The sequence below is a fragment of the Odocoileus virginianus genome, chromosome 1 (genome assembly GCF_023699985.2).
Source record: "Odocoileus virginianus isolate 20LAN1187 ecotype Illinois chromosome 1, Ovbor_1.2, whole genome shotgun sequence".
NCBI lineage: Eukaryota > Metazoa > Chordata > Mammalia > Artiodactyla > Cervidae > Odocoileus > Odocoileus virginianus.
In genome coordinates, this window is record NC_069674.1 from 36214978 (window position 1) to 36227169 (window position 12192).

At 38.0% G+C, this 12192-nt stretch overlaps 1 protein-coding gene across 28 annotated transcripts in view; it reads left to right on the forward strand.

Annotated features, from left to right (window-relative positions):
• Nucleotides 1-12192, forward strand: part of SUGCT (succinyl-CoA:glutarate-CoA transferase) — a 782676-nt gene that overhangs the window by 20222 nt on the left and 750262 nt on the right. For all 28 annotated transcript variants that reach the window (XR_011487375.1, XR_011487378.1, XR_011487383.1 and 25 more), the window contains exon 6: nucleotides 9127-9247. Coding sequence is in view for 18 of the 28 variants with exons in the window: in XM_070466730.1 (XP_070322831.1) it covers nucleotides 9127-9247 (121 nt within the window). In the remaining 10 variants the exon portion in view is untranslated. The remainder of the gene's footprint in view (nucleotides 1-9126; nucleotides 9248-12192) is intronic.

The window sequence follows — 12192 nt, forward strand, 5'->3', positions numbered from 1 at the left end:
TGTGATGATGATGTTGTGATGATGGTGATGAATCACCAAGGATATTGTTCTTAATTCTTCTCTTTCTGGTTTAGGTTTCTCAGTTCCACCTTCAGTGTTCATAGTTCCTGCTCCTTTGCTTCCATTTTAGAATATTTTGATATTTTATTTCTGACAAAATGTGGTCCATTGGAGAAGAGAATGGCGAGCCACTTCAGTGTTCTTGCCTTGAGCACCCCATGAAAGACGAAAAGGTCTCACACTGAACGATGAACTCCCCAGGTTGGTAGGTGCCCAATATGCTACTGGAGAAGAGTGGAGAAATAACTCCAGAAAGAATGAAGAGATGGAGCCAAAGCAAAAACTGCTCAGTTGTGGATGTGACTGGTGATGGAAGTAAAGTCCGATGCTGTAAAGGACCATATTTCATAGGAACCTGGAATGTTAGGTTCATGAATCAAGGTAAATTGAGAAGTGGTCAAAAGGAAATGGCAAGAGTGAACATCGACGTTTAGGAATCAGTGAACTAAAATGGACTGGAATGCGCGAATTTAGCTCAGAAGACCATTATATCTACTACTGTGGGCAAGAATCCTTTAGAAGAAATGGAGTAGCCCTCATAGTCAACAAAAGAGTCCAAAATACAGTACTTGGGTACAATCTCAAAAATGACAGAATGATCTCTGTTTTTTTCCAAGGCAAACCATTCAACATCACAGTAATCCAAGTCTATGCCCTAATATTTAATGTTGAAGAAGCTGAAGTTGAATGGTTTATGAAGACCGACAAGACCTTCTAAAACTAACACCCAAAGAAGATGTCCTTTTCATTATAGGGGACTGGAATGCAAAAGTAGGAAGTCAAGAGTTACCTGGAGTAGCAGGCAGATTTGGTCTTAGAGTGCAAGATGAAGCAGGGCAACTGCTAATAGAGTTCTGCCAAGAGAACACACTGGTCACAGCAAACACCCTCTTCCAGCAACACAAGAGAAGACCCTACACATGGACACCACCAGATGGTCAACACCGAAATCAGATTGATGATATTCTTTGCAGTCAAAGATGGAGAAGCTCTATACAGTCAGCAAAAACAAGACCAGGAGCTGACTGTGGCTCAGATCATGAACTCCCTATTGCCAAAATCAGACTTAACTTGAAGAAAGTAGGGAAAACCACTCGACCATTCAGGTATGACCTAAATCAAATCCCTTACAGTTATATAGTGAAAGTGGCAAATAGATTCAAGGGATTAGATCTGATAGACAAAGTGCCTAATGAACTAAGGACGGAGGTTTGTGACATTGTACAGGAGGCAGTGATCAAGACCATCCCCAAGAAAAAGAAATGCAAAAAGGCAAAGCAGTTGTCTGAGGAGGCCTTAAAAATCACTGTGAAAAGAAGAGAAGCGAAAGGGAAAGGAGAAAAGGAAAGACATACCCATTTGAATGCAGAGTTCCAAAGAATAGCAAGGAGAGATAAGAAAGCCTTCCTCGGCGATGAATGCAAAGAAATAGAGGAAAACAATCCAATGGAAAGACTAGAGATCTCTTCAAGAAAGTTAGAGATACAAGGGAAGATTTCATGCAAAGATAGGCACAATGAAAGATAGAAATGGTATGGACCTAACAGACACCGAAGACGTTAAGTAGAGGTGGCAGGAATACCCAGAATACACAAAAGACCTTCATGACCCAAATAACCATGATGGTATGATCACTCATCTAGAGCCATATATCCTGGAATGTAAAGTGAAGAGGGCCTTAGGAAGCATCACTATGAACAAAGCTAATGGAGGCAGTGGAATTCCAGTTGAGCTATTTCAAATCTGAAAAGATGATGCTGTGAAAGTGCTGCACTCAATATGTCAGCAAATTTGGAAAATTCAACAATGGCCACAGGACTAGAACAGGTCAGTTTTCATTCCAATCCCAAAGAAAGGCAATGCCAAAGAATGCTCAAAATATCACACAGTTGCACTCATGTCACACGCTGGCAAAGTAATGCTCAAAATTCTCCAAGCCAGGCTTGAACCATACTTGAATTGTGATATTCCAGGTATTCAAGCTGGATTTAGAAAAGGCAGGGAAGCCAGAGATCAAATTGCCAACATCCATTGGATCATCAAAAAAAGCAAGAGAGTTCCAGAAAAACATCTACTTCTGTTTTGTTGACCATGCCAAAGCCTTTGACGGTGTGAATCACAGCAAACTGTGGAAAATTCTTAAAGAGATGGAAGTATCAGATCACCTTACCTGCCTCCCGAGAAATCTGTATGCAGGTCAAGAGGCAACAGTTAGAATTGGACATGCAACAACAAACTGGTTGCAAATTGGGGAAGGAGTCCGTTAAGGCTGTATATCATTACCCTGCTTATTTAAATTGTATTCAGAGTACATGACGCAAAATTGCAGGCTGGATGATGCACAAGCTGGAATCAAGATTGCCGGGAGAGATATCAATAACCTCAGATACACAGATGACACCACCCTATGGCAGAGAGTGAAGAAGAACTAAAGAGCTTCTTGATGAAAGTGAAAGAGGAGAGTGAAAAAGTTGACTTAAAACTCAACATTTAGAAAACTAAGATCATGGCATCTGGTCTCATCGTCTTGGCAAATAAATGGGGAAACAATGGAAACAGTCACAGGCTTTATTTTTTTGGCCTCCAAAATCACTGCAGATGGTGACTGCAGCCGTGAAATAAAAAGATACTTGCTCCTTGGAAGAAAAGCTATGACCAACCTAGACAGCATATTAAAAAGCAGAGACATTATTTTGCCAACAAAGGTCTGTCTAGTCAAAGCTACGGTGTTTCTAGTAGTCATGTATGGATGTGAGAGTTGGACTATAAAGAAAGCACTGAAGAATTGATGCTTTTGAACTGAGGTGTTGGAGAAGTCTCTTGAGAGTCCCTTGGACTGCAGGGAGATCAAACCTGTCAATTTTAAAGGAAATCAGTCCTGAATATTCATTGGAAGGACTGATGCTGAAGCTGAAACTCCAAAACTGTGGGCACCTGATGCAAAGAGCAGAGTCATTGGGAAAGACCCTGATGCTGGGAAAGATTGAAGGCAGGAGGAGAAGGGGACGACAGAGGATGAGATGGTTGGCTGGCATCACCGACTCAATGGGCATGAGTTTGAGCAAGCTCCAGGCGTTGGCGAAGGACATGGTAGCCTCGTGTGCTGCAGTCCATGGGGTTGTAAAGAGTTGGACACGACTGAGCGACTGAAGTGACTTGGTGACAGAATATTCTGGTGTTTTATGCTGAATAGTGAAGGTTTCAGATTTGATTTAACAAATGCTTTACCAGTTCATTAAAGTTTTTCATCTAAAGTGTTAGATGTGCTTTTTCCATCTAAGGTGTTAGATGGAATTCATAGTTCTTGCTCACAAGACATCAGTGTACATTAGAGTATTTTAGGCCTACCTGTATGATTCTGACCAAAATAAATGAATTTGCTGAGGTGTCTTTCTCACTCTCTTTGGGTACTGCCTATGTCTTCCACCATACTGTGATAGGTTTAAATTGTAACTTTATGGGCAGGGTTTCTCTTCAGATCTGATTGATAATAATGAAGTACATTTCAAGTAATTAAACTTAAATAGATTTTCTGGGGTCTTAAATCTATTGCTTTCAGCTAGTTATACTGTTCATAAGTTATATATCCGTGTTGTGAGTATGGATCATGGCCAGCAGAGCAGTGTCATGGGTCTTATTTTCCCCCAAAATCTTATCAGGAAATATTCAAATATACAGAAAAATTGCAGGAATAGCATAATGAATTCTTAAAATTTTTTTTTCAGTCAGTGAATGACAGCTTTTAGTTTTTTTCTCTCCTCTTTAATCCACATTCCTTTTAAAAATTATTTATTTTTAATTGGAGGATAATTGAAGAAGAGATGGTTGGAAAGCATCACCAACTCAATGGACATGAACTTGTGCAAACTCTGGGAGACAGTGAGGGACAGGGAGGCCTGGTGTGGTATAGTCTATGGGGTTGCAAAGAGTCAGATATGTCTTATGGACTGAACAAACACAACAAACGATTGCTTTATAATGTGTTGGTTTCTGCCATATAGCAACATGAATCAGCTGTAAGTATACATATGTCCCCTCCCCCCCCTCTAAGTTGTCACAGAGCACCGAGTGGAGTTCCGTTTATTATGCAGCAGCTTCCCACTAGCTCTCATATGTGAAACATTACCATATGTTTTACATATGGATATATATATGTTTCAGTGCTACTCTTTCAAGTCATCCCATCCTCTCCTTCTTGTGGACTCTGTGTCCACAAATCTATTCTCCATCTCTGTCTCTATTCCTGCCCTGCAAGTAGGTTCATCAGTACCATTTTTCTAGATTCCATATATATTCATTATGGAATTTTTATTCAGTATTTGTTTTTCTCTTTCTGACGTATTTCACTGTGTATAACAGGCTTTAGGTTCATCTACCTCATTAGAACTGACTCAAATTCATTCCTTTTAATGGCTGAGTAATATGCCATTATATGTATGTACCAAACTTGTTTATTCATTCATCTGTTGATGGACATCTAGGTTGCTTCCAAGTCTTATATATGTAAATAATGCTGCAGTGAATATTGGGATACGTGTGTCTTTCTCAATTATAATTTTCTCAGGGTATATGCCCAGTAGTGGGATTGCTGGGCCGTATGGTAGTTTTATTCCTAGTTTTTTAAAGGAATCTCCGTACTGTATCAGGTTACATTTCACCAACAGTGCAAGAGGGTTCTCTTTTCTCCACATCCTTTCCAGCATTTATTGTTTGTAGCTTTTTTTGGTGATGGCCATTCTGACTGGTGTGAGGTGATACCTCATTGTAGTTTGGATTTGCATTTCAAAGTAAGTAGAACACATCATGAAACTTTGCCTTTAAATCCTTCGGAAGATATCTCCTGGGGGTAGAGCTCAGAGATAGAGCATTTGATTGCAGAATACATCTCATATGAGTAAGAACATCCTTGGACGTACATTTAGAATTTATTTTATAATTTTTTTAACAGATAAATGTAGTTAAATTATTATCATTATTCCCCTCTATTCCTTGTCTTGCTCCTCCAATGTGTTCCTAAATTATATCTAATGAAAACAACTCAGAATTAAGTATCTGGTATTTCAATTGATTTTAATTTTTTTGTTTTACTGTGAGTGGAAATATTTTTTTTTTTCCCCCAGAAGAAAAGAAAAAGATGATGGCTTCTCCAACATGTAAAATTGTGCTTTTTTTTATTGTGGGCAAAATTCTAAAATAGGTTATTAGTTGATTTGTGAACACCTCAGTGAGGAAGAGGTGATCACCAGTAAAACTAGGACTAAGTTGTTTTTCCCTCTCACTTTATTTCATAGTAAATTCTTATGTCAGGGAAATGTGATAAATGTTTGGTCTCCACTGAAGCAATTGACTTGTATAAACCTTGTAGATAGTGTAGAGATCCGTAAAACTCAGGGTGATTTCTGATGTGTCTGATTTCAGCACTGCACTGGTTAGAATTTTAACAAACGCTTTAACTAATACTTTAGGGAACATACCTGTTCTTGAAATGAGGTCTCTAAAAACAGAGAGAGGAGAATATGTCATATGGCAGACTCACCAAGAATCAGTATCTAGAAAATAGCTAGTATACATTTATTTAAAAGAAATGTTTATAAAATGGAGAAAAGAATAACTTATGTGCTGTGTACTTTTCCAGGGATATTTTATCATTAAATATCATAATGCACACGTATTGAATTCTTGGGTAATAATAAAAGCTACTGGGGGACTTCCCTGGGGGCCCAGTGGCTAAGATTCTGCACTCCCAGTGCAGGGGGGCCTGACTTAGGGAACGAGATCCCACATGCCGCAACTAAGAGTTTGGATGCCACAACTAAAAAAAGCCCACAGGTTGCAACAAAGATAGAAGTTCCCATGTGCCGCAACTAAGATCTGGCACAACCGAATAAACAAATATTTTTGAAAAGTTACTGGGCATGTTTATCAGTAGAACTCTTTAGCTCCTAAACTCAACTTTTCTGTATTTTTTAAATAACTTTATAGAGTCAGACTATGTGGTACTCTGAGCACAGCTCTTTTTAGCTTAACATTTTTTTTTTCTATTGTTACACAAGTAATGTCTGTTCATGGGCAAAAAGATTACTATTTTAGCATATAATATAAAAATCTATGTCCTTGTATGCTTTCTTTTGATAAACATAATAATATGTATATTGGTTTTTTAAAATGTTTTTTGTTTACTTTATCCATTCTGAATACTTTTCTATTAGCATAGCTTATTCATTACGTTTATTTTCTTGTCTTACTGAAAGTTGGTCAAATCAAATTGAAAGTTGATGAATCATCTGAATGCACCAAATTCAGATGAATTTGTGATTCATCTGACTATTTTATGTGATTTGAAGTATAATTTATGATCCTATAGAAATCTAAAAATACAAATACCCTACAAAAATTTAAATCTAAAAATGCAAATACCCTACAAAAATAATTCTTATTGTGATATAACATATATAATGTAAAAATGTTGTTTAACCATTTGTACCACACAATTCAGTAGCACTAGTTACACTCATAATGTAGTGCAACTGTCACTGCTATGTATTTCCCATGTGTTTCATTACCCCAAGCAAACTCTGTATCCATTAAACAATAATTCTTCACTTCCCTCTCCCTCAGTTTCTGATAACCTCTAATTTACTTTCTGTCTTTATGAACTTGCCTATTTTAGATATTTCATGTAAGTGAAGTCATACAATATGTGTACTTTTGTGTCTGGTTAATTTTACTTAGCATTATGTTTTCAAGTTTCATCCATGTTGCAGCATATATTAGAAGTTTGTTCCTCTGTTTGACTGAAAAATATTCTACTTTATGGATGGGTGCATTTGTCTATTGATGAATCTTAGGTTGTTTCCACCTTTTGGCTATTGTGAATAATGCTGCTATGAACATTTGGATATAAGTACCTGTTCAAGTCCCTGCTTTCAATTATTTGTGGTATTTACTTAGGAATGGCATCTTTAGATCATATGGTAATTCAATGTTTAATTTTTTGAGGAACACACAGTTTTTAAAATTAAATAATTTATCAAATGTCATTTGCATAAGGTACTGTACTATACTGTTAGTATGTACCATTCAAGTTATGCAGCCAGGAGATGACTGGTATAGAAGCCTAGGTGTATTTGATGTCATTTGTTTTCTTTAGTGCCCACAGGAATGCTTTGTAAGCAGTAGACAGAAATTCAGAAAAGTATGTGGAACAAATTGAAGTGTAACTGTAGCCTTGTGTTTTACTTATACTAACACCCACTCTCCTTCCATATTTCCCAAGCAATACTTGGTAGAATTTTTAGAATCACTAATAGTAAATAAACACATCTCAACTTGGGCTCTCCCTGGAGCATTTTGCCCATGTGAGAAGCATCTCGAAAGTTAATTGGCACCGGAAATTTGGAAAGGATGTCTATATGGCTTGAGATTTGGAGTGCATACCTGAAATCTATTCTTCTCTGTCCTGTATCTTAATGTATTTATCATTCCTTTTCTGACAGGTGGTCACCTGTGTCTCCAGTACCTCTGTTTCAGGAGCTCTGGAGGATGACAGCTTATTTCCTTGTGATGCCTCTTAAGATCCTCTCTCCCTAAGTTTTGTTAAGTCAAAGAGTTCCATGTATCCACTCCAGATTTGTTGACAGCATAACAAACAGGCACATAGTTTATTTATATTTCCATCTAAAGTTTATGTAAATTCAATTATTTTCCACCTAGAGCAGAGGTTGGCAGACTATGGACCAAGTCCAGTTTGTTTTTGCATAGCGCATGGACTAAGCATGAATTTTACATTGTTAAAGATCATTAAAGAAAAATAAAAATGTGACACAGAATGTATGTGGTCTGGAAAGGCTAAAGTATTTGTTGTTTGACATTTTGTGGAAAAAAGTTTGTCTATCCCTGGCCCAGACTTATTCTATTTCATTAGCTTGTGTGTGTGAGAATGTATCTATGTTAACATGGCAGTTAAAAAATTATTGAATAGTTATTAGTCACTTGGATATGGTTAAGAATTATGTCATGAATTTTTCTTTGCGATGTCATATAATTTTTGTGATATTTTCAGAAAATACGTAGTCACAATTGAGATTTTGAAAAGAAGTTTAAGATTGAGGTTTCAATGGTTTGTTCTCTATTTCTTATAGTAGTAATCTGGGAATCAAAATTGGGGCCTTGTTTCTGACAGTTACTGATTTACTGAGTTATATCTTAGCATTCTTTTTTTTAGTCGTTCATTAAATGCATTTAAAACTCTTTGGAAAGGAAGCATCTGGAAAGTGTGAAAGCAATTGACAAGAGTTTACAAATATTAAGTGCCAATATGTACATGTTGTAATGAGGAATATTACATGATAAGGATAGGGTTGTAAAGATGTGTTTAGTTTTAAAGGGTTAAAAGATAATTTTCATGTATTTTATGTCTTTATAGTCAAATTTTTTAAATTTCTGAGAATATACTTGGATAGACCACACAGCCTAGATATTTCTTACATTTAATGTAAGCAGAATCCACTTAACACTATGGTATTAACTGAACATTTTAATAGCCATTGTTTAATTGACTGTCTTGGTTGTTCATCCGTCCTGGGTGTTCATTGGAAGGATTGATGCTGAAGCTGAAACTCCAGTACTTTGGCCACCTCATGCCAAGAGTTGACTCATTGGAAAAGACCCTAATTCTGGGAAGGATTGGGGGCAGGAGAAGAAGGGGATGACAGAGGATGAGATGGCTGGATGGCATTACTGACTCGAAGGACATGGGTTTGGGTAGACTCCGGGAGCTGGTGATGGACAGGGAGGCCTGGCGTATTGTGATTCATGGGGTCACAAAGAGTCGGACACAACTGAGCGACTGAACTGAACTGAACTGAATTGGCAGTCATACCTCAAGTAGTTGATTAGAGCCTTCATGTCTATCTAATTACACCTTGTGATTCTACTTTTCCTGTGATTTTTCTGAGCTTTTAGAAAGTGAGGATGATTGTGTTTACTGAAATCAGAATTCATGTGGGGATTCGTTGAAAGTTAGAGAGTCCCTTAAGTCTGACTTGTCTTCATCTCTTCCTTCAGCTTGCGGCCGTTTGTGATGTATTTGTAGAGAACTACGTCCCTGGCAAACTGTCTGCGATGGGGCTGGGCTATGAAGATATCAACAAGATTGCACCTCACGTGGTCTACTGTTCCATCACAGGTATTTCAACCCCACGCCCTTGTCGGTGAGTAGGTTTTCCAGGTTCTGCGTCTCTGTACGTAAGAAACCTCTCACTTGCACTGGTTTTCTCAAAGTGGTTATGCTCACCTTCCCTGCCAAGCCATTTTAGCTTGTTGAAAATTAAACATTAAAGAACATTAATGTAAATGAACATTTTTCATATATTTATTGGCTGTTTGTATTTCTTCTGTGGATTTGTCTGCCTGTGAAAGTGGAAGTGTTAGTTGCTCAGTTGTGTCTGACTCTGCAACCCCATGGACAACCCACCAGGCTTCTCTGCCCATGGGGTTTTCTAAGCAAGAATACTGGAGTGGGTTGGCATTCCCTTCTCCAGGGAATCTTCCAGACCCAGGGATTGAACCCTGGTCTTCTGCATTGCAGACAGATCCTTTACCGGAAATTTTTCTATAGAAATTTGGCAAATACCAACAGAGTACTATTATTAACTCATATGTAGAATTACAGGTGAAATATTCATTGGCTCTAAGATAACACAGGAACTCAACATATCACTTCAATATATTCAAAGGAAGTAAGCCAAGTAAAGGAAAAGAATGCTATAAAGTATTCTAGGTTGTTCAGCCCTTGGTGGTGAACTGTGTGTGTGTGTTTATGTCTTTAGGCTAAAGGGAAAAAAGTTGTATTAGGTATCTTTACATAGTTTATAAGCACTTAACTATTAATTAGGGATACAATATTAAAAATTATTCTTTTTTTTTCCATTTATTTTTATTAGTTGGAGGCTAATTACTTTACATCATTGCAGTGGTTTTTGTCATACATTGAAATGAATTAGCCATGGATTTACATGTATTCCCCATCCCAGTCCCCCCTCCCACCTCCCTCTCCACCCGATCCCTCTGGGTCTTCCCAGTGCACCAGGCCCGAGCACTTGTCTCATGCACCCAACCTGGGCTGGTGATCTGATTCACCCTAGATAATATATTCATGTTTCGATGCTGTTCTCTTGAAACATCCCACCCTTGCAAAAATTATTCTTAAAATAGAAAGTTACAGTAGTAACATTTATGAGAATAATTGATAATGTTTTCAGCTTTTATTAATTTATCCACCAAATATAATATTTACTGCAAGTCTATGATCTGCCAGGTAGTATTCTAAGGTTCTGAGATATAGCAGTGAGTAACACATATTCATGCTCTGCAGCAGATTTACATTCTAGGTTAGGGAGATAGTAAATAATTAAACAGACTCTCTCTTGTGTTTTGTTTTTTGAGTCTAGAGACAAATAGGACAAGGGAAATGAGGGGAGGATAGTCTGTTTTGTACTGGGAGTTGAGACAAGGCTTCATTGATAATGGGAACATTTAAGCAGAGACGTGAATGAAATAAAGGAGTGAATCATATAGATGTTGGCAGTGAAGGTTTCAGGCGAAGGGAACAGCAAGTTCAAAGGACCTTAGGTGAGACTGCATTGGGCATATCTGAGGGCCTGCAAGGATGGCTGAAACAGAGTAAATGAAGGGAAATGTAATAGGAAGAAAATCAGATGATGGCTAGTAAAGCCTTGTGGACTGCTCTTAAAGAATTAGGCTTTTACTTCAAATAAGTTTGTCAGATAATAGAGAGTTTTAAGCAGAGGAATTGGTACAATCTGATGTATTTTTAAAAGGATCACTCTAGCTACTCTGTTGAGAATAGACTGTTGAGTGCAGGGTAGAAGTGGAAGAACAGTTATGAAACTATTGAAATAGTCCAGACTAAAGATAATGGGAATTTGAATTAGGAATTAGGGTGATAGCAAACTAGTTTGAAAGTAATAGAATTCTGAAGGTTTTTGACAAAAGTAGATAAGGTTCTCAGATGTATGGGATGTATCAGAGAAAGACTGGAGTTAAGGATGACTCTAAGGTTTTGGCCTGAGCAATCAGAAAATTGCTGTTTACAGAGTTGAGTGAGACTGTGGAAAGATGTTTTTGGTGGGGAGAATGTCAAGAGTTTGGATTTGGAATGTCAATAGTCTAGCTTGAGATCGCTATAGATATCTAAGAGGAGATGTACAGTAATTGCTTGGATCTAATTGTCAGAAGATGTAAAATTTTATAGTTAAGAACAAATATGTGGTATTTGAAACCTGTGTTTGATCATTTATAGAGTGAGCGTAGACAGAAAAAGGAGAGTGTGGGTGTCTGAGCCTGATGCATTCCAAGTAGTAGATGTTTAGGAGATAATGATGAAACAGTGAAGGAGGCTGTAAAGGAGTGTTCAGTGAGCTAGGAGGAGAACCTCCAGAGGTGAAGGGAGGAAAGCATTTATTTTCATAGATGGTTTAGGCAGAAAAGCATAAAGAATACATGAACCTGAATTACTTGCATCTTCTGAATTCACCATGCTCGCCCTGACGGCAAAGCCTTTACACGTGATGTTCACGTTGCTTGAAACCCTGATCCTCTGCCACCCCCAGTGACTCTTTGCCCTTTAGATCTCACCTTGGATGTAACTGCTTCTGTGCAGACATTTTTTCTTGATCCCTGAAGGTTGGGTTGACTGTTGTTGATCATATTTTGTATTTCCCACTTTACTTGTCTGTCTCATCCACTGTCCTGCAGGCTTTTGTTCTTTTCTTTTATTAAAAAAATTATTTATTTATTGGACTACACCAGGTCTTCGCTGTGGCTTGCAGGATCTTCGATCTCTGTTGCGGCATGCAGGATCATAGCTGCGATATGTGGGATCTAGTTCCATGACCAGAGTCCCCTGGGCCTGGGCCCCCTGCACTGGGAGTGCAGAGTCTTAGCCATTGGACCATCAGAGACGTTCCTGTAGGCTCTTGTTCTATTCCCAGTTCCACACACAGTGCAGAGCACATGGTAGGGAGTTTCTTAAACCAATGAATGAGTAATCAGAACTTGACTGAAGAGTTTTTAATAGTTGCAATTTTATTAGAGTACCACTTTTCAGAG